This window comes from Dendrobates tinctorius, unplaced genomic scaffold, assembly GCF_039654945.1.
Source record: "Dendrobates tinctorius isolate UK_male_01 unplaced genomic scaffold, ASM3965494v1 ptg000005l, whole genome shotgun sequence".
Classification (NCBI taxonomy): Eukaryota; Metazoa; Chordata; class Amphibia; order Anura; family Dendrobatidae; genus Dendrobates; species Dendrobates tinctorius.
Window position 1 is genome coordinate 34,110,998 of NW_027361673.1, and position 18,806 is coordinate 34,129,803.

The 18,806-nt window shown below is 41.6% G+C and overlaps 1 protein-coding gene across 2 annotated transcripts in view; it reads right to left on the reverse strand.

Moving 5' to 3' along the window:
- Nucleotides 1–18,806, reverse strand: part of CPNE4 (copine 4) — a 662,462-nt gene that overhangs the window by 66,622 nt on the left and 577,034 nt on the right. For both annotated transcript variants that reach the window (XM_073569453.1, XM_073569446.1), the window contains 2 exons: nt 6,366–6,420; nt 5,572–5,623 (listed from right to left, as the gene is read on the reverse strand). In XM_073569453.1, coding sequence (XP_073425554.1) covers nt 5,572–5,623; nt 6,366–6,420 — 107 coding nt within the window. The remainder of the gene's footprint in view (nt 1–5,571; nt 5,624–6,365; nt 6,421–18,806) is intronic.

Sequence of the window (18,806 nt, forward strand, 5' to 3'; positions counted from 1 at the left end):
TTGTGCCTAATGATTTAAAGACAGGGTAATAAAACTACCGGTAGCTATATTCACAGATGTAGACAAAGCGATAATATAGAAGACCTGGGCTATAGAAAGGGCTGTGATACAAAGTAACCTGATTTTTTTAGGACTATTTAGAGGCTGATTCATTAAGACTGGCGTTGTACATGCCAGTCTTTATGAAGGGGTGTTGTGGGGTAACACGCACTAAATTAATTTAGAAGAGCACACCACTTAACGAATTCTGTGCACTTTATAAATGACATGCACCTCCGTGCCTCTCACCAGAAATGCTACCCTACTTAGGCCCTGAAGTAACATTTCTAGTGTAAGTAATAGTGCAATTTTTCATGAATTTGGGATCCGGGTGCCTCCACGTGCGCTCCTACCCATATGCCGCCTATTCTGAATCTACTCTGCCCACTTTGATGAAGCTGGTCAAAAATGGCCAAAAGAAAGAAATCTGGGTTAAACACTTTAATGAATCCGCCATATATATAAGGAGGCTTACTGATGTATACAATAATGTGCTCACATCTTATTTTTGGACTAAATGCATCCATAGGGTCCCATTTAAGCCAACAGATTTAGCAAGCATAGTCTGCTACAGTTTCTGACATTTATGTTGGGAAACTCTACTAAACTAAACCTCACAAACAATGTGGAAGCAGTTCTGTAAGTGTATCATGGCATGAACAAAGGACATGTTAGAGTAACAGTACCTCAGTAGAAGAATTCTTCATTATCATCAGGTTGAAAAAAGTTACAAAACCATCTCTAAAGAGTTTGGACTGTACCTAATTCACAGTCAGACAGATGGTGTACAAATGGAGGAAATTCAAAACCATTATTACCCTCCACAGGAGTGGGAGACCAACACAGATCACACCAAGAGCAAGCACTATAATAGTCTTCAAGGTCGCAAAGGATCCCAAGGTTCCTAAGCAACTAAAGGTCTCTCAAAATGGCTAATATCAATGTTTGTGAGTCCTCCATAAGGAAGACACTGAACAATAATAATTGTGTGCATGGCAGGATGGAAAGGAGAAAGACACTTCTCTCCAAAGAGTATTCGTGCCCATCTGCAGTTTGTTAAAAATCTAAATCTAAGAAAAATACTGCATTATAGCTTTAAAACCACTTGTGTATGTTTCACAGTTTGAGTCTGATTTGCTGTATTGGAACCTGGACAGCTTTCCATTATTGAAAATGTTAGGCAACTGTCCATGAGCTGAATGTAAACAGAAATTGGGTCATGCCGTGACACAATGACTCAATTCGCACAAGTTATTCTACAAAACAATGGTTAAAGAAGAATGAAGTTAACATTTTGGAATGGGCAAGTTAAAGTCGAGACCTTAATTTTAAAGAAATGTTGTGGAATGACTTAAAGCGAGCATTTCATGGGTAAAAAAAAACCCACTGGCATAACAGAATTGAAAGCTTTTTTATAGGGAGGAATAGGCTCTCCATTCCAATCCACAGGACTAATCGCCACCGTAAACGTTTATATGCAGTTATTGCTGCAAATAGGAGTTGCACCAGACACTGAAAGTAAATCTTTAACCCCTTTTCTCCCAAGGGTGGTTTACATGTTAATGCCCAGGCCAATTTTTACAATTCTGACCACTGGCCCTTTATGAGGTAATAACTCTGGAATGCTTTCATGGAGCCCAGTGATTCTGACATTGTTTTCTCATGACATATTATACTTCATGATAGTGGTAAAATTTCATTCATATAACTTGTGTTTATTTGTGAAAAAAACGGAAATTTGGTGAAAATGTTGAAAATTTTGCAATTTTCCAACTTTGAATTTTTATGCCCTTAAATCACAGAGATACGGCACTCAAAAAACTTAATAAGTAACATTTCCCACATGTTTACTTTCCATCAGCACAATTTGGGAACCAAAATTTTTTTTTGTTAGGAAGTTATAAGTGTTAAAAGTTGACCAGCGATTTCTCATTTTTACAACACCATTTTGTTTTTAGGGACCACATCACATTTGAAGTCACTTTGAGGGGTCTATATGATAGAAAATACCCAAAAGTGACACCATTCTAAAAATTGCACCCCTCAAGGTACTCAAAAACAAATTCAAGAAGTTTATTAACTCTTCAGGTACTTCACAGGAATTTTTTGAATGTTTAAAAAAATGAACATTTAACTTTTTTCCACCAAAAAAATTACTTCAGGTTCAATTTTTTTATTTTACCAAGGGTAACAGGAGAAAATGGACTGCAAAAGATATTGTGCAATTTGTCCTGAGTACGCCAATACCTGATATGTGGGGGGGAACCACTGTTTGGGCGCATGGCAGAGCTCAGAAGGGAAGAAGCGCCGTTTGACTTTTTCACTGCAAAATTGGCTGGAATTCAGATCGGATGCCATGTCAAGTTTAGAGAGCTCCTGATGTGCCTAAACAGTGGAAACCCCCACAAGTGACCCCATTTTGGAAACTAAACCCCCCAAAGGAACTTATCTAGATATGTGGTGAGAACTTTGAACCCGCAAGGGCTTCACAGAAGTTTATAACGTACAGCCGTACAATTAAAAAAATCATATTTTTTCCACAAAAATGATCTTTACACCCCCAATTGTTATTTTCCCAAGAGTAACAGGTCCCCAAAAGTAATTGTGCAATTTGTCCTGAGTACGCTGATACCCCATATATAGGGGTAAACCACTATTTGGGCGCATGGCAGAGCTCAGAAGGGAAGCAACGCCATTTGACTTTTTGGCTGGAATTGAGATCGGACGCCATGTCGCGTTTGGAAAGCCCCTGATGTGCCAAAACAGTGGAAACCCCCCAATTCTAACTCCAACCCTAACCCCAACACACCCCTAACCCTAACACTAGCCCTAACCCTAGCTCTAACGGGAAAATGGAAATAAATACATTTTTTAAAAATTTTATTATTTTTCCCTAACTAAGGGGGTGATAAAGGGGGGTTTGATTTACTATTTATAGCGGGTTTTTATTTTTGGCAGCTGTCGCACGCTAAAAGACGCTTTTTATTGTAAAAATAGTTTACGCATCACCACATTTTGAGAGCTATAATTTTTCCATATTTTGACCCACCGAGTCACGTGAGGTCTTATTTTTTGCGGGACGAGTTGACGTTTTTATTGGTACCATTTTCGGGCATGTGACATTTTTTGATTGCTTTTTATTCCAATTTTTGGGACGCAGAATGAACAAAAACCAGAGTTTTATGAATTTCTTTTGGGGGGTGCATTTACACCATTCCGTGTGCGGTAAAATTGATAAAGCGGTTTTATTCTTTGGGTCAGAACGGTTACAGCGATACCTCATTTATGTTTTTTTTTTATGTTTTGGTGCTTTTATGCCATGAAAACAATTTTATATAAAAAATAATTATTTTTTCATCGCTTTATTCTGCGAGCTATAACTTTTTTATTTTTTTGCTGATGATGCTGTGTGGTGGCTTATTTTTTGCGGGACAAGATGACATTTTCAGCGGTACCATGGTTATTTATATCCGTCTTTTTGATCGCGCGTTATTGCACTTTTTGTTCGGCGGTATGATGATAAAGCTTTATTTTTTGCTTCGTTTTTTATTTTTATTGTTTAAGGGGTTCAATAAAGGGGTTAACTAGTGGGACAGTTTTATAGGGCGGTCGTTACGGACGCGGTGATACCAAATGTGTACTTTTATTGGTTTTTTTATTATTTTTAAAAAATGAATTTAATAGGGAATATTTTTTTTTTTATTTATTTAGCGATTTTTTTATAAATTATTTTTACACTTTTTTTTTACTTTATTACATTGTCCCAGGGGGGACATCACTGTCATGTGACAGATCACTGATCTGTCACATCACAGATCGCTGTGACAGATCAGCGATCTGTCACAGGCAGTGCTGAAGGCTTCCTCATGCCGACGCTTTGCAGGCATGAGGAAGCCGGCTCCCTGCAGGCCCCCGAAGGTCCCAGCCGCCATATTGGATACGGGGACCTGCAGGGAAGGAGTCCCCCGCAGCAGCGCTGCACATTGCGCTGCTGCAGGGGTTTCAGGGAAGCACGGAGGGAGCCCCCTCCCTGCCGATGCTTCCCTAAACCCCCCCGGTACACTGCGATCATGTTTGATCGCAGTGTGCCAGGGGTTAACGTGTCGAGGCGGTCCGTGACCGCCCCTGACACATAGTGCCGGGTGTCAGCTGTGATAATCAGCTGACACCCAGCCGCAATCTGCTGCGCTCCCCCCGTGAGCGTAGCTGATCGCACTAGACGTACTATTCCTTCCTTGGCACTTAGGTCCCAGGTCACATGGACGGAATAGTACGTCTAATGTAGGAAAGAGGTTAAATACTTTTGCCACTTACAGGCATTCAATATTGGATCATATAGTCTACTATTTTTTACTTGATATTGTGTTCTTTATCTACTTTAAGGATTTCCTTGAAAACTTGATGTAGTCTTAAGTTACATTTATACAGAAATATGGAGAATTCTAAAGAGTTTACAAACTTTCAAGCACCACTGTAAGTAGTTGGTAGATGTGACCTCTAGCATATCATCTACTTTAAGACATCTGGCACCTTAGGAATAAACATATTCTTCGAGGCACAAGGTATATTCTAGTCATACATTTAATATAGCAGCAGAAAACAAAAAGCAGCACCAAAAGAACACAGAGGGTGCAAAAATCCTTCCAGGCATATACCAAACATCATACTAGGATCCAAAAAGAATGAAGGCGGCACTCCAAGATAAAAAAATTTACGGTTTATTGGTCCATATGCGATGTTTTGGTCCCAAGTGTGGACCTTTTTCAAGTCCACACTTTGGACCGAAACATTGTACATAGGCCAATAAAACGTCAATTTTTTTATCTTGGAGTGCTGCCTTCATTCTTTTTGGATCCATACATTTAATATGCTAGTGCTGAGTGCCGCTAGAAATTATTTTAACAACCTCTAGATAAAGGCTCATGCAGACATCTATGCAGCATTGTCTGTGCATGTATTACAATGGCTGCAGGTCTCCCGACTGTGACAACTTTTTATATTTCTATGAGGCTGTTACACTTGGATCGGGAGACCCATGGCCAGTCGTGTAGCACGGATGTCTGCATGAGCCATAAGAATGAGCCCATTTCAGTTCTCCACAAAAGTATTTGTGGTAATAAAAAAAATAATAATTGAGGAGGGTTATTCACATGAGAAAAATAAAAAACAAAATTGTTAAGGTGAAGAGGTAGTGAAAGCAAAAGCAATCTTATTTTCTTCTCCAGTTAGTAAAAATGAACCCCTTTTATTTCCATTTTTGGTGTGCCACACTGCTCAACTATCACCCTCTGAAGCAATTTCTTCTGTTTAGGACCTGCCTACGGTTTTGGATGGTAATGACAGATAGTAAACATAAAATAATATCATCTCCACTCTTTGAGCAAATCAGTATTCCGATATCCATGCAAATCGGTCTGAAATCGGACCGGACTGCATGGACTGGCCATGGGTCTCCTGGCCCCGAGCATAACTTCATAAACAATACATTACATCACAACATTTACATTGTCCACCATAGAAACAAAACTTTACCTGCACATTCTGGGTTGTCTTCATTAAAATTTATTGCAAAATCATGGGAAACCTTTACAAAAATAAAAGCAACATTTATGTAAGTCTTTATAGCTCTATATATGCCAGTGTAGTATTGACACTTACGGTAAATGCAGATCTAGAAATAAAAATATAGTGTATATTTGTGGTAGAAATTGAAAACAAAATTACAAAATTGAAAAAAGCCCATGCAACAGATACAACTTAACCATAAAATAATAAAAAAGCCAAAAACACACTCCTATAATTTAATAGGGAAGGCTTCCTTCATGACAGATGAAGGCAACAGTGTTGCATATAATATATTAGTTATTGGTGATCATTTTAGAATTTGTGCAAGCTATGAATAAAAGTTTGATAAATGATCACTTGGGTGCAAATTACAGAGTTGGAGCATAATTACAGATGTAACTGTTATCTGATGTGTTTGCATTCGTGCACTCTATAAAGGCTTGTGTGATTGTAATGGTGGGACACAACCTATTGTGAATGGTGGACCTTGTGTTATTATTTGCGTATAGAGCTGACTCCTTTAAACTCTTCCTAAAAGAACAAGAAATGTGAGTCTAGAATTGACCTAGTGACTACTGTGAAAAAAAATTGCAAGAGCAAGATTTTTTATTTTTTTCCATATATTCAGATTTTAATATGAAAAGAAAACTGCTATTTTTTTTTTTTTTAAAGTACATCCCATAAAAACCTGATTTAAGCTATAGGTCATTTACTGATTCTACTTTCCCTTTAAATAAGTGGTAACTATTAAAATAAATTACCTTATAATCTGGAGGTATTCTGGCACCAAAACCAAAGGCAGGAAACATTTTGTCACTATGAAAAAAACAATAAAATACATGACAGTTACATGATCATTTCACACAATGACGTGAAACATTACAGCAACTTGGTTCTAAAACCATGAAGAGAAATCTAATTCTAAATAATGTAGATAATTCTGAGATAAGCAACATAATACACTGTATTTTAAAGGGAACCTATCAAAATAATGCAGGAGAGGGAGGACTGGGAGCTTGCATCGCATCCAAATGAGAACCACTTTGGGCTGAGTTCATTAATCCACAGGTGGGTGCACGAATTCGCTGGTGAGCACAGCAGATGTCCACAAGAAGAAGAAACTTCGTTCAGCACACCGGCATAAATGAAAAAAACTTTATTAGGCTAATATGCCATATTAAAATGCAAAAAACACCTGACGCGTTTCTGGTGCACAAAGGCACCCTTAGTCATAGGTAAATAAAAACAAAATGCATAGAAAAATATATACAGGTTACAAACCAATCACAAAGTTGCCACTTTTTGTAATTAATTGCATGCTTTGTGATTGGTTTGTAACCTGTATATATTTTTCTATGCATTTTGTTTTTATTTACCTATGACTAAGGGTGCCTTTGTGCACCAGAAACGCGTCAGGTGTTTTTTGCATTTTAATATGGCATATTAGCCTAATAAAGTTTTTTTCATTTATGCCGGTGTGCTGAACGAAGTTTCTTCTATCAAAATAATCTTTATTTTTATATAGCGCTAACATATTCCGCAGCGCTTTACAGTTTGCACACACTATCATCACTGTCCAAGATGGGGCTCACAATCTAAATTCCCTAATAGTATGTCTTTAGAATGTGGGAGGAAACCGGAGCACCCGGAGGAAACCCACGCAAACACGGGGAGAACATACAAACTCCTTGCAGATGTTGTCCTTGGTGGGATTCGAATCCAGGACCCCAGCGCTGCAAGGCTGCAGCACTAACCACTGAGCCACCGTGCCGCTATCATAAAATTTAATGGCCCTAAATTGCTTCCATAGAGCTTCTGAAACCATGAAACACCTCTTAGTTGTCAGTTAGGCTCGAATTGGCCACATTACACCACTCCCCAATCAGTGCTGGCTTCACTCTCCTCTCCTTCGGACAAATCAAGACATATGGAGGATGTGAGAGAGCAGCCGCAGCTGTCACTAGCTCCAGATGTCAACTACGTGTATAAAAGAGGAGGGTGAAGCCAGCACTGATTGGCTGCAGGGATCACCTGACATAGTATTGTCACATGATCCCTGGGAGAGCCAGTGCTAACACCACTGGATCAACTCTTGCACCGCAAGTGAGTACAAGTTTTCTTATTTTTACTTAGGGGATTAATATAGGGATTTAGAAGGGGTTGTTAAAGTAGTGGACTCTTGGTATGGGCAAAAAACTTAGTGCACCTTACCATATTTGTTTTCCTTCCATCTCTACCCTTCTCTGTAAAGTCAGAGCTGTCAATCAATGAAGAGAAGGCGGAGGAGGTTTATCCAAAAACGTAAGTGGGAAGGTGCATTAAACCATTCGTTCATGCCAATGATGCACTGAGTGTATGTGCTTGGTTTGAACAGTCATGTTCTGCTGATAGAGTCCATTAAATAAATATAAAAGTTATATTGTCATATCCTCCCTGGGGCCATATCCTAAGAAGTTTTTATTCAAATCTTTTAGAAGACCAATTCTAAGTGATATCAGGTAATTATGTGGTCGCATATATGAGTAAATTTAGTGCAAAGGGTTAAAACCAAGTCATTTAACATAATGCTAAATGCAACATTGATTTGGGAGTTTAAAAAGCTGACAAGCTAAGTGACTCACCCCCAGAGGCCGTGGGGTACTCGGTGCCGGGCCCGTTGATTTCAATGGGAGATGTCACAGTGGCAGTGACCCGGTCCGTGGCCTCAGGCAGTCAATGTAAAAGGGGTAGAGTGATGGGGATAAAGTTATTGCGATGATTCGTGACGCCACCTGTGGTTTCTGGTCAGTTTGGCCAGCACTGAAGGGTTGCTTCTCTGGGACAAATGGTGTGGTGCAGCAATGATGTTGAAGCTCCCCAGAGGTGGAGCTGTAGTCCCAGGGCAGTAGTAATAGGTGTTGAGGTAGATGATGCAGTGTTAGGCACAGAGATGTAGCAGTCCTAGACGAGTGGCGCAGGAATAAGTGGAGGACACAAGGACTTGTAGTTCCAAGGCTTTACTCAATCTGTTGCGCATACAGGTGCCCACTTCGATGCCGTGTCCTCCAGGTCAGGGGCTCAGCCAACTCCCAGGCAAGATAGAGTACACCTTTCCAGCACTCCTCCAACATATGCCTTTCCTGAACGTCTCCTCACTAACGCCTAAACTGAAGTACTTGTAGTTGTGAATTAAACTCAAGTTCCTCCTTCTAGATGTTACTTGGAACTCCACTCATAAGGCAGATAGCTGTAGCCCGCTTCGGGGACTTCCTACTCTCAGGTCCTGGCTCACACACGTTGCTATTGTGCCCCGGAGTCTTAGTTGGGAATAAAGTGGTGACAACTTCTATTCCTCCGGTTTCTGCTGCAGGACCATCAGAATCCATACAACTTCGGACTCCGAACCATGCGCTTTAACTTAAGGAAGGCCTATGCGCTCACCCTTGTCCTCAGTTCTCTTCTCCCCACGTTCCGTACTAATCTCTTTTCTGAAGAATTAGGCTTTCTCTTGCTCTTTCCCTTGCCAACAGCTCCAGATCACAGGAGTCTGCTGCAGCACTTGCTTTCACTCCATCCCTCTCTGGGGATCTTCTCTCACTCACTGACCCTTTCCTAATCTTCTTCCGCTCTCTTGTGCAGTCTAAGCTCCACCCGCTTCCCCAGCACCCTTTGTGAACCAAAGCAGCTGACTTACAGGGTGCTCTGCTATTCTAAAGTGTCTGTGCTGGGTGCAGGTGTTGGAGTGTGGTCAGGTGTCTCCACCTTACCTTGATAGTGGGGTATCACACCTCAGGAGGAGGTGCAGTACCTCTGTGGCGACTGAACCCTCAGGGGCACCACATAAGTCCACAGGGATTAAAACTTGTTGACTATATTACTTTTATGCAATTAGCTTACTAAGTTAGCAGGACCCACATCCTCTTCAGAAAGGAATATAAATGACCTAGAGAATAGTAATTTGCTGGAACTGATACATTTGCCCGTGTTTTTTCTAGGTGTGTGCTAGAATGTATAAAAGCATGCTCACATAAATGAAGCCTTCATTGCAAAGTACAGCAATTAGTAGCATAGCCCACTTAAAGGGAATTATCATCCTTATGGAGATCACGTTAACGGGTGGTTAAAATCTGTATGCAACTATCAACGTTCACCCACTGGGTTACTAATGATCACTGTACTGTAGCTGGTCATAAACAATTCCCACAATACACTCCACCAAACTTCAGTGTGGGTTCAATCTCTACCTAAATACTGTACATTTAAAGGGAACCTGTGACCAGGAAAACCCTGTTAACCTGCAGATATGGGGTTAATCTTCAGGTTAATAGTGTTATGAAACTGCCCGGCGCCTGGACTTAGTCGAACGCTGTGGGGACAAAATGAACTTTATTCTCCCCGGCAGCGTTCCGTGTCAGTCACAGGGCGGCATCAGTACGGGATCTGTCACTGCTCTGAGTATACAGAGCAGCAGTTGCAATCGCGCCCCCAGGACTGACTGACACTGGCTCTGCATTGGAACCGGCTGTCAGTATCGGGGGCACAGTTACATCCGCCACTCTTACCCTAAGTCATGTGGCAAAGACCCATTAAAGGGTCGATATTGACTTTTAGGATTTAGACTTCCAATAGGTGGCACCAGAGTTTCAGTTCTCTCTGAAGAAGCTATTCGCACAGTGCATTATCTTAGTTATGCAATGATACATTGGTCATTAGGGAATACCATATATTCCCTAACAGCTACATTCCTCTCAAGGGAGTACCCAGGTATTATATTCCAATACTTCACATTACGCAGCTCAAGACACACACGCCACCAAATTATAGACAGGAGGCTTACCATCAAAATGACTGTGTTTTGTTAGGTACAGTAAGTCTACAAATGTAGGTTTGAGTGGAACCCACACTTAAAGTGGTGACCCATCATGCAAAAGCTCTGTTTATATGCCATATGCTTGCATTTGATATTATTGCAAAAAAAGGGGGGGAGACAAAAAGCGCAATAGGGTCTTATCCACGTTACAAAGGATAGAGTATATCATGAAATTTGCCCACCTGGTTAGGATGAGATAAGAGCATGTAGGTAGTGGCTGCTGCAGATCCACAGGTCCTTAGTGATCAGAAGAAATTATATATCCAAAGGGAATTCGTAGTTATATTCCGCGCTGCCGCTGAGACAAATTCCAGGAGAATGCTGTACGATTGCAGTGGTTTTATTCAACGCGTTTCAGGGGTCTCATGCCCCCTTGGTATTTCCTGATGAAGGGGGCATGAGACCCCTGAAACGCGTTGAATAAAACCACTGCAATCGTACAGCATTCTCCTGGAATTTGTCTCAGTGGCAGTGCATTTCATATTAAAAATAGAGGTAGAAGCAACTAGTAAGAGCATTTCCCTACCATGAAGAGTTGGCATCACCATGGTCATACCTTTGTGTGGGTGCTTTGATATATAATAGTGCCACCGCATAGAACATGAGTACCTGGACTAGCCCTACTCTCCAGCCAAACTTTAAGGGTTTTTCCCATATTAGCAAGTTATTACTAATTTAAAAGATGGGTGATAAGCTACAGATTATTGTGACTTCCACTGTTGTAACCAGTTATCCTGAGTTAGAATTCTTAAAGAGAATCTGTCAGCAGGTATTTGCTATTTTATCTAAGGGCAGCATGAGGTGGGGCTGAGATATTGATTTCAACAATGTGTCTCTTATTAGGCTGTGTGCTGTTATTTCAATACAATGAGTGTTTTATCAGAAGGAGATTATCACTAAAGGACTAAAGCTCACATGCCAAGTGGTCCAACTCTGACCCCGCCTCTGATAAGTAGCTTATCAATAGACAATGTACACAAAAGCTGTGGTCTGGGCGGGGTTAGCTTTCTGTGCTCTGCTACATCTAAAATCTCTGACTGTATCACAACTGCTATACCCAGTAAACTATGTGGCATATCACTTCTCTTTCTCTAGATTATGCTGCTCTCAGAGGAGCAGGGTTGACAATAGCCTGTAAAAATAGGACAATTTTTTTTCCCTGTCTATAAAAAAAATATTTAATGCGTCCATAATTTTTTTTAAGCTGAAGAAACTTATACAGATTATTTAGATTGTAATTATAATTTTACACTTTGAAGTGATGTCTCATATCAGAATAATGGGCTGTAGGCATGGATCACTTATAATCATAATGATTTATTATTGATTTCCAATGTGTCTGTAAAAAATATTGTCCGCCCGTGATTTTTCATAAGTTGTCCAGAAAGAATTAAAAATCAAGTTGGCAACCCTTGCAAATGAGGTATCAAAAACCTAGTGACAGATTCCCCTTAACGGTGTCTCAGGATGGAAGAGCCCCAGGTGAAAGGAGCGGTGGTCGATCATACACTCTGCCACTCCATTCATTTTTATGGGAGTGCCGAAGACCAACCAACACAGTGATAGATCATCTCCTGTGGTTTCGCTAAGAATGAGTGGAGCAGCAGTGCGCATGATTGACTGTTGCTCCATTCTCAGAGTTCTTCAGCGTCGCGGTACCCGGGAATAGTGGGGTCCCAGCAGTTGGACCTCCAGAGTTTGGGAAGTTATCACCTCTCCTAGGAGATGACTTCCAAACTTGAGAATACCCCTTTAAATGTCCTATTTAGCTGAAATAGTGAATACTAGAGTTGAGCGACTTTGGTCGGATCGGGTTTCGTGAAACCCGAATGAAACAAAATAAGTTTCAGATGAAACTCATCCGACTAGAGCAAAACAAAGTCGGAGTTTCGTCCGAAACCCGACCCCAATGCAAATCAATGGGAAATAAAAGTCGGACGAAACTCCAACTTTTTTTGCTCTAGTCGGACGAGTTTCATCTGAAACTTATTTTGTTTCATTCGGGTTTCACGAAACCCGATCCGACCAAAGTCGCTCAACTCTAGTGAATACACATCTCCATCCATTATAGGAAAAGCCGAGCGCTTTAAGAGATGGGTAAAACCCTTTATTATAACTGTTACAACTTGTATCAATAGATCTAAAAGCAAAATTCTCTTTGCCGTTGCCTTTGTTCAGTGTACAGAAAGGATGGCAGGTACACAAATTACATCACAGCCAGTGTTTGACAGGTATTAAACTGGATTAGCTGAAATCTTTGGTGCAGATAGGGATCCATTTTCAGTGTAAATTACATGCTTCCTCTTCTATGACACGTCTTGTTTTCACACGGATCAGCATTGATTTGCGTCCTGGGTAATCATTACCTTAGCTCCTCAGCTTAGAATAAGTCGCACATTGTAATAGAAATGTTACAGCACTTTTTTTTTTTTACCTTTTTATTTTTACTTTAGTTAAATGAATAAAATAACAGATCCATCTGAAGAGATGTGAGCTGTCTTATAACAGCTTGACGGAATATTCTGATTGACATCTCTACTTCCGAAAATTCTCCAGCAGCCGCTGCCGCTCGATACCACATGTCATCTCTGATTTAGCGCAGTGTTCGGCTAAGCAGGTGTGATGTCTGCGGGGGGCTCGCTTCCTAGGCAGATCACAATCACTGCTTTCTACAGTGGAAAGGCTGTCAATCAGCTCTTATTATGTGGTCTTGTCAGCTCCATATAGAAACCGATATTATTATTTCAGCAAGTGAATTGAATAATTCTGCTTTTGTCCCGAGTGTTACTGCCAGGCGCTTTCATCAAGCCGCTCAATGACAGAACCTTTGAAGTCCAAGATCAAGGTTTACAGGTTGACACAGAATATGAACCAAATATGACGGAAAGTGAGGATATTATGCGTTGACCTTGATACACCACGAAACAAGAGGAAGTAATTGTGCTTAATCAATAACTCCTACACTGGTTTGGTAATATTATCCCGTGGCATAGGGCCAAAGTATGACAGATAACGGGAAAATGAGAGACATAAAATAGGGAATATTGTCTGTAAGAATCTGTGCAATTAGGTTAGTGAAGAATTGGATTTGTTTGAGCATGTTGCTCCATATTATTAGTGCAAGTAAAAGTGGAACATATGTATAAATGTCAAAATTTATCAAAATGCGCTTTGTGTGTACTTACTCTTTAGTAGTTACAGATTAACTATTTATTTAACTAAATATTGCCGCATGTTAACATATAATTTTGCATTTTGCTGTTTTCGCTTTTTTTTACTCCTGTTCTAAAGGAAACCTATCTGGTAAAAAAAACGCTATTAATCTGCAGATATAGGGTTAATCTGCAGTTTAATAGGATTCTGAATCTGCCCGGTGTCCACACTTAGAGCCCCACTGCTTGGAGGAAATAACTTTTATTCCCCCCCAACATGGTTCGGAATTCAGTGATTGGGGTGGCGCACTGATGACAGCAGCTACGCATTAGGGCCGGCTGTCAGTCAGTGCCGGGGTGCTATTACAGCCGCCGCTCTCTATACACAGAGCGGTGACTGAAACCGTGCTGTTCCATTTATTTTGAAACTAGATGGTGGCCCGATTCTAACGCATCAGGTATTCTAGAATATGTATGTAGTTTATTTAAAGGGAATCTGTCACCCCATTTTTGCCCCATAAGCTGGGGCCACCGCCATCAGGGGCCTATCTACAGCATTCTGTAATGCTGTAGAAAATCCCTCGTTGAAACCTGAAAAATAAGAAAAACACGTTAGATTATACTCACCGGGGGGCGGGGGTGGTGGGTGTCGTGGTCCGGTCTGGCACCTCCCATCTTCATATGATGATGTCCTCCTCCTTGCTTCTCCTTTGGCTCCTGCGCACGCTTACTTTATCTGCCCTATTGAGGGTCAGAGAGGTCCGGCGCCTGCTCACTGCATTACTCTGCTCTGCCCTCAACAGGGCCGATAAAGTACGCGTGCGCTGGAGATGAGGGAGAAGCAAGGAGGAGGACGTTATCGTATGAAGATGGGAGGTGCCAGACAGGATGGTGACACCCATTGGACTGGACCGAACGCTGGGGTGAGTATAATCTAACTCTTTTTTCTTATCTTTCAGGTTTCATTGGGGGCTTATCTACAGCATTACAGAATGCTGTAGATAAGCACCTAAAGGTAGTAGTTGCAGCTGATAGGCCAAAAAATGGGGTGATAGATCCTCTTTAAATTCCACGCCAATATCGCTGATTGCGGCAAATCCATGCGGCAGGAGATGACCCGCGGCAGCTGTCAGGAGATCAGCGGCTAGCGCAGCAGATCTCCCGACCGTAGCGGTGGCGTGTGTTGTTCAAATTCCACGCCAATTCGCGGCCGGACTGCGCTTGTCGCTGATTGGTCGCGCCCGGGCGGGCCACAACCAATCAGCGATGCAGGATTTCCGCTACAAGCAGACAGAATTAGACGATTATATAGTAGATACTTGTGACCATTTGTGGATGTTACCTTATGTGGATAGGACCATGGTGTCCATTATTTAGACTTTGCCCACCTATGTATATCCATTCCATTGTGGTGATAAACATATTTTCTGCTTTTTACCTTATTACCTATCTGTCATTCTTTATATTTTATAGTTGTTTTTACCTGTATTGTTACATTATTAAATATATTTTAGTATAAAAAACTCTAGTTTCCCCTTGCCTTTTCATTTTGTATAATTATGTTAGTAGGTAGGATCAAGCTGTGATTAAAACTGCCGTAAGCTAATGGTTGGAGTGCTCAGTCAGAGAGCCTATGTATAGAAATGTCAAAAACTGACTGTCACTTCCAAACAGAAAAACAGATCTGAACAGTTGCAAGCTAAGAGAAGAGCCACTTGTGCACACATGAATACACCAATTTATGTGCCAAGTATCTTCATTATAACTTTTTGTCTAGAGCAGCACTGCAGATTTTATATGTTGGTTACATATGGAAGTGGCTCGCTTAGCTTGCACCTGTTCACACCTGTTTCTCTGTTTAGAAGTGACAGTCAGTCTTTGATATTTGTATACATAGACTCTCTGACTGAGCACTCCATCCATTAACCTGTGCATTTCCTACTTACCCATATAAATGTAGGCTATCAGTCCAGGAGAAGTATCATATTAGGTTAGGTTCCCAGCAAAGAAGGTCACCTTGTAGATGGCTGTTGGCCACACATGAAATGGCCAATTTAAGCACTAAGTACCTTCATTTTAACTTTTTTCCCAGAGCAGCAATGCAATTCCAATTTCATATATTCCATGTTTGCATACTACAGCGTTACAGAGTGCAGCTTTATTTTGTTAGTGTCACGTTGCCGTCAGACTCGGGGCCTGCTGTTCCGCCCTCAGCCTTTAGGAGGCGACAGACTGTCACTCCGCCCTCGGGCTCAGGGCCTGCTGTCCAGGCATCGGCCACCAGGAGGCGCCGGACTGACATGTCGTCGTCGAACTCGGGGCCTGCTGTTCCGCCCTCAGCCACTAGGAGGCGCCGTGGCTCGCGCCCGAGTGATGGCGGCAACAGTGAAAGGGCTTCTGCGCAGGCGTCTAGTGGATGCAGACTCCGCTCCTCTGTCAGTCATGAAGGGGTTGGTGCATCGCCATCAGGTCTGGTCCTGGGGGCGGTCCTGATGACATCATCAGCCCGGGAGCCTGTGAGGGATGACCTGATCCCTCAAATACCTTGGGACTGGGCTTGCAAGCCGCTGGATATATTCTTGGTTCCCCTGTGTGTTACTGTGTGAATTGCTATAGTTGACTGACTCTGACCTTGGCCTGGACTTCTGACTCTGCTTCTGCCTAACGATTCTGTACCTCTGCTGCCCTCCTGGTTTATGACTCTGACCTTGGCCTGGACTTCTGACTCTGCTACTGTCTACTGTTTTTGTACATTGCTGCCCGACTGGTTTAGACCCGGATACCACTACGTTTTTGTCCTGTTTTGGAACACCTTTCTGGCGACCGTCCTGCTCTGGCCACTGGTCCTATTCAGACAGCGCCTCCTGGGCTCTGCTATAAATCCAGATCCCTGTATAGGGGTAAAGGGTATCAGTGTTTCTCGGGGTGTTGTCCGGCTGCAGCCCAGACCGCAGACGGACGTCACAGTTAGTTACATATGGAAGTGGCTCTCTTAGCTTGTACCTGTTTTTCTGTGTGGAAGAGACCGTCAGTCTTTGATATTTGTATATCTGTCTATTCTGCCCGGTGCCGGCTCAGAGTGATCACTGATGGCTCCTGGCGATTCTGTTGCTTCATGTCAACAGAGCAGTTCTTCCTCTTCTGTTGATATGGAGTCACTGCTGACAATGTGCTGCTTGACAGCCATCTCCCCCTTACTTATGCAGCTGCCAATCAGCATGACATCGGCAGTCGTGTCCCATTGACAGAGCAGCACAGAAGAGAAGCAGCTTCTATGTGACATCAGCGGAAGCCGAGGAATCGACTGTTTTGAGCTGGAAGAGACTGGCAACTGGCACAATAAGTGGCTAATTGGCAGCTACCTAACGGTAAGTTCTTAGGCCCATGAAAAAAATAATAGTCCTGGATAAAATGGCAGAATACAATGCTGTTTACGGTGCATTAGTAGTTTCCTTATATCATCAAAAAGTTTTCAGCTCCTATCATTTTGCTGGCCCTCTACAGTCCTTAATAGATTTGGCAAAGAAGACTCTAGTATTATATTGTTTCATTCTATGAATCTATGTATCTGGCTGGAAATATAGAGTAAAACGTTATTCTTTTTTGTGCTCACTATGCTGGCCACATGGAGTAGCATTAGGTAGATTCCTAGGGTAGGATAAAAAGAATTTACAACATCTTCTTCAGTGATTTTTTTTTTACCGCTCTGTCAAGATGCGGTAGCAGGCAACGTTCCCTACAGCAGGTGCAAATAGTCAGTTTTCTGCATTGTGCATCCCTCCAGCAGAGTGCTCTGATCTTGCTGACATCCTGTGTGCTTTGTACATATGTTTTGATTGTTCACACTGTGCTTAGCTCTCTTAAAGTAACTACGTTCCCCAATGCAAACTTAATGACAATCTAGTATGTGCCATTCTATTTATGAGTATGTTTACTAGAATCCTGACTGAATAATTGGGATGGGACTTCGCTCTTCTGTCTCATTTTATCCAGCTTTTCTGTTAATCCTCTCATTGTACTTGACCCTACTTGGAAGGCTTGTGGTGTCTCCGTGTGAGTCTCATCTATGGATATGCCATTACAGCCTTGCGTTCTTTGTGTTGAATAAATTATTGGTTTATACAATCTATGGATGTGCTGTTAAAGCTGTGTAACTCTCGGTAGTCTTTACTAGGTCATGAGGTCATGTTTCATGTTACTACTACATGTTTGTGTTAGTTATCATGGAATTCTAATGTAAATGGAATTGAATTGATAGAAACCTCACATTATGTGCAAACTTACAAGTGACTATATACCCCTTGTGTAATTTCCAGAGAAAAGTCATGCTCCAAGTAAACTTCTAATATACTGTAGCTGGTTTGTGGTCTAAGGGGTAGAAAGTCGATATTGACTTTTAGGATTGCTGCTTCCAAAAAGTGGCACTAGAGTTCTAGTCCTCTTGAGACAATTTGCAATATAGCTGGGTGAAACTCATGTAGCTCTATATGATGACTGTTGGTGTTAAAGTTTAAAGGGGTTGTCAGGTCTAAAACTACTAGTCTGCAGTCACTCTATGTTATTGCAGATTTGTGAATCCTCAAAACGTATGCGCTGCATGCTGTGAGATTTTTCCATTGATGGTGTCTGTGATATGCATACTCTCGGACACATTTCAACTACATTTGCATTGAGTGAGGCTTCACCCATCTTGTTGGAATATTGCCTGGAATATGCATACCACAGTGTGAAGTGCATGCGATGTGAGGATTAACAAGTGTGCAGTCACATAGATTGACTGCAGGTAGCTTTAGACCAGACAACCCCTTTAAATTAATAATGCATTTTGGACATTCCTTTTTTGTTAGATGGAACTTTTGGCAAAACATCCCCCTACTAGGACCACCAGTGACCAGTTGTGATCTATGGGGAAGCCTGATAATAAGAGCTTAAAACCACAGGGTGAATTAAGCACTACATAGTTATTGCTTTGGAAAAAAAAAATTGATCTAGCACCTCGATAAAACTTAAATTTTCTTAATTTTATATAATTTAATAAAATGGTTATCATGAATATGCCACTCACTGTGTCCTAGGCATGCAGTGAGTGACAGCTCAGCCGCCCAATAGCTGTCAGTATAGTTAATGGGATATCCCAGCTGCCCAATCAGGAACTGGAGCATACTGACTATCCTCATGACTAAGGATAGTCCAGCCACCCA